The sequence below is a fragment of the Mandrillus leucophaeus genome, unplaced genomic scaffold (assembly GCF_000951045.1).
Source record: "Mandrillus leucophaeus isolate KB7577 unplaced genomic scaffold, Mleu.le_1.0 Scaffold428, whole genome shotgun sequence".
NCBI classification, from domain to species: Eukaryota; Metazoa; Chordata; class Mammalia; order Primates; family Cercopithecidae; genus Mandrillus; species Mandrillus leucophaeus.
The window spans coordinates 1,707,010-1,709,764 of record NW_012104565.1 but is presented as its reverse complement, the minus strand read 5'-3'; the positions used below and the strand labels follow the sequence as shown (position 1 = coordinate 1,709,764).

Here is a 2,755-nt window from a genome sequence, read left to right as displayed (position 1 = left end):
TTTTTTTTTTTTTTTTTGAGATGGAGTCGCCCAGGCTGGAGTGCAGTGGTATGATCTCGGCTCACTGCAGCCTGCCTCCTGGGTTCAAGCGATTGATTCTCTGCCTCAGCCTTCTGAGTAGCTGGGATTACAGGCGCCCGTCACCACGCCAGGCTAATTTTTATATTTTTAGTAGAGATGGGGTTTCACCATCTTGGCCAAGCTGGCCTTGAACTCCTGACCTTGTGACCCACCCGCCCCGGCCTCCCAAAGTGCCGGGATTACAGGTGTGAGCCACTGCACCCAGCCTGTGTTGGCTTCTCTTAAAAGTTTTGTGTAGCTCATGAAAATGACGTTGAAATGGCTTTTTCTAATTGACAGCTAATTTATTCTACAGGAAGCAACAGGAGGGCAATTTTGATATTGTCTCTGGAACTCGCTACAAAGGAAATGGAGGTGTATATGGCTGGGATTTGAAAAGAAAAATAATCAGGTAGGTACATGTGTTACAACTTCTTTATTAGTATAACTACTGGAAGTGTATTCATAGCAAGTATTTGGATTAGCTATCATGCTGCCTGGGATTTGTGGGATCAGGTTATAATTTCCAGTAAATATTTATTCCCAGATAGTTTCTTACAGTTTTTCCTGTGATTAGAGCCTGGATGTTTTTTATTAAGGAAAAATCAGTATAAACCTTTGGACCTTTGGTAGAAACGGCCTTATTCAGCAAAAGTTACTATACCGGACCTCCAGTTTTAATTTATGTGACCTGTTCCATACTTGTAGACTAAATATGTAGGGTTTCTCTCCATAATTATAGTGTTATTTTAACTAAGATCGATTTCAGACAGACCTGGGTTAAAGTCTCAGCTCACTGCAACCTCTGCCTCCCGGGCTCAAGCGATTCTCCTTTCTCAGCCTCCTGAGTACCTGGGACTGTGGACACGCGCCACCATGCCTGGCTAATTTTTGTTTTTGTAGAGATGGGGTTTCACCATGTTGCCCAGGTTGCCCTCGAACTCCTGAGCTCCGGTGATCCGCCTGCCTCAGCTTCCCATTAGCTGGGACTACAGGCACGCACCACCATGCCCAGCTAATTTATGTATATATATTTATGTTTATATATATATGTATTTATGTTTATATATGTATTTTTTTATATATATATATGTATACTTTTTTTTTTTTTTGGTAGTGATGGGGTTTTGCTATGTTGTCCAGGCTGGTCACTCCTGGGCTCAAGTGATCCACCCATCTTGGCCTCCTGGGATTACAGGTGTGAGCCACCGCACCTAGCCAGGTCTCCTTTCATTGACCAAAAATTTCTCTTTTGTTCTAGATAAATAACATTTTTATGAAATTAATGTTACATTTATGAAATTAGTATAGCATTTTAACACTGTTCTTCAATGTGTTTCTCTTGTTTATAAATTGTATTTTGTAAAGAAAATCTGATTGTTTTATTTGGCAGCCGTGGGGCCAATTTTTTAACTCAGATATTGCTGAGACCAGGAGCATCTGATTTAACAGGAAGTTTCAGGTACAGTGAAAATTTCCACAATTTTTATATAACTTCTTGGCTGACTTTCTTTACAATGGATATTTTAAAGAAACACTTTACATTTCCACCTTGTATGCATACTGGGATACTAAAAAGGCAGACTAAAATTCCTAAAAGTTGCTAATGAAACCTAAACATATCGGGAGACATATTGTGCTTTTCCTTGAAAAAGTTGAAGGCAGTTAGGTTTGTGTGCTTTTTAACATTAGTATTAAGGCTCAACTGCTCTTTGGAACATTGCTATTACTGATAATCTGTTCCAAAGAACAGCACATACTTCAGTAATTTTCTGCATTTCATATGAATACTAACAGCATTGTCCACAGAAAAGGTTAAACTTTTTAATATTTATATAGAGCTCTCTCACTTACCTTGTTCTCCATGTTTAAGGAAATTTTTGTTGTTGTTTAATTTGGTCAAAGCTTCGGTCCCTCTGAGTTCTGTGTGTCTGTTTCTGGGTGTATGGGGTGGTAGTCTAGATTTGCTGTAGTAGATGTGAGCTGCTTTGTGTGACTGACCATGGCAAATGACAAAACTTGCCAGATTTTTTTTTTAATCTCTGAAACTATAAAATGCCCCTGCATCTACTTTAGTAGCCCCAAGCCCCCCATACATTACTTAATAATTTATATTCATTGATACTTTTTTCCACTAAATAATGTTGATTGTTCGGTCCTTTGCTTGATGCAGGAAAATTTAAGTCCTTAAATGTGAGAATTGACACGCACACACACAAATTAGGACCTGGCTGTTGACAGTCAAAAAGAAAAATGAAGCCTCTCTGGAACGAAAAAGCAAATAGACTGGAGAGCTGAACTTGGGGATGAAAGAGAGGAGAGGCTATACCCTAAGGCTAAAGAGTCATTTGTGATATGATGAAGATCTCTGATTGTGGATGGGCGGTGGCTGGTGGATGGGCAGTGGCTTGCGCCTATGATCCCAGAACTTTGGGAGGCCGAGGCATGTGGATCACTTGAGGTCAGGAATTTAAGACCAGCCTGGGCAACATGGGGAAACCCTGTCTCTACTAAAAATACAAAAATTAGCCGGGTGTGGTAGCGTGTGCTTGTAATCCCAGCTACCCAGGAGGCTGAGGCAGGAGAATCGCTTGAGACCCAGAGGCAGAGGTTGCAGTGAGCTGAGATTGCGCCACTGCACTCCAGCCTGGTGACAGAGGAGGACTGTCAAAAAAAAAAAAAAAAAAAAAAGGCC

At 40.7% G+C, this 2,755-nt stretch overlaps 1 protein-coding gene and 1 long non-coding RNA gene across 5 annotated transcripts in view; one reads left to right on the top strand and one right to left on the bottom strand.

Annotated features, from left to right (window-relative positions):
* The window catches only part of LOC105548957, a 16,635-nt gene that overhangs the window by 5,910 nt on the left and 7,970 nt on the right, over window positions 1-2,755 (bottom strand). The window lies entirely within an intron of this gene.
* Window positions 1-2,755, top strand: part of DPM1 (dolichyl-phosphate mannosyltransferase polypeptide 1, catalytic subunit) — a 22,915-nt gene that overhangs the window by 15,677 nt on the left and 4,483 nt on the right. For 2 of the 4 annotated variants that reach the window (XM_011993220.1, XM_011993222.1), the window contains exons 6-7: window positions 377-472; window positions 1,454-1,522. In XM_011993220.1, coding sequence (XP_011848610.1) covers window positions 377-472; window positions 1,454-1,522 — 165 coding nt within the window. Of the gene's footprint in view, window positions 1-376; window positions 473-1,177; window positions 1,259-1,453; window positions 1,523-2,755 lie in introns of all 4 variants that reach the window. The other 2 variants (XM_011993219.1, XM_011993221.1) reach the window with 2 other exon arrangements.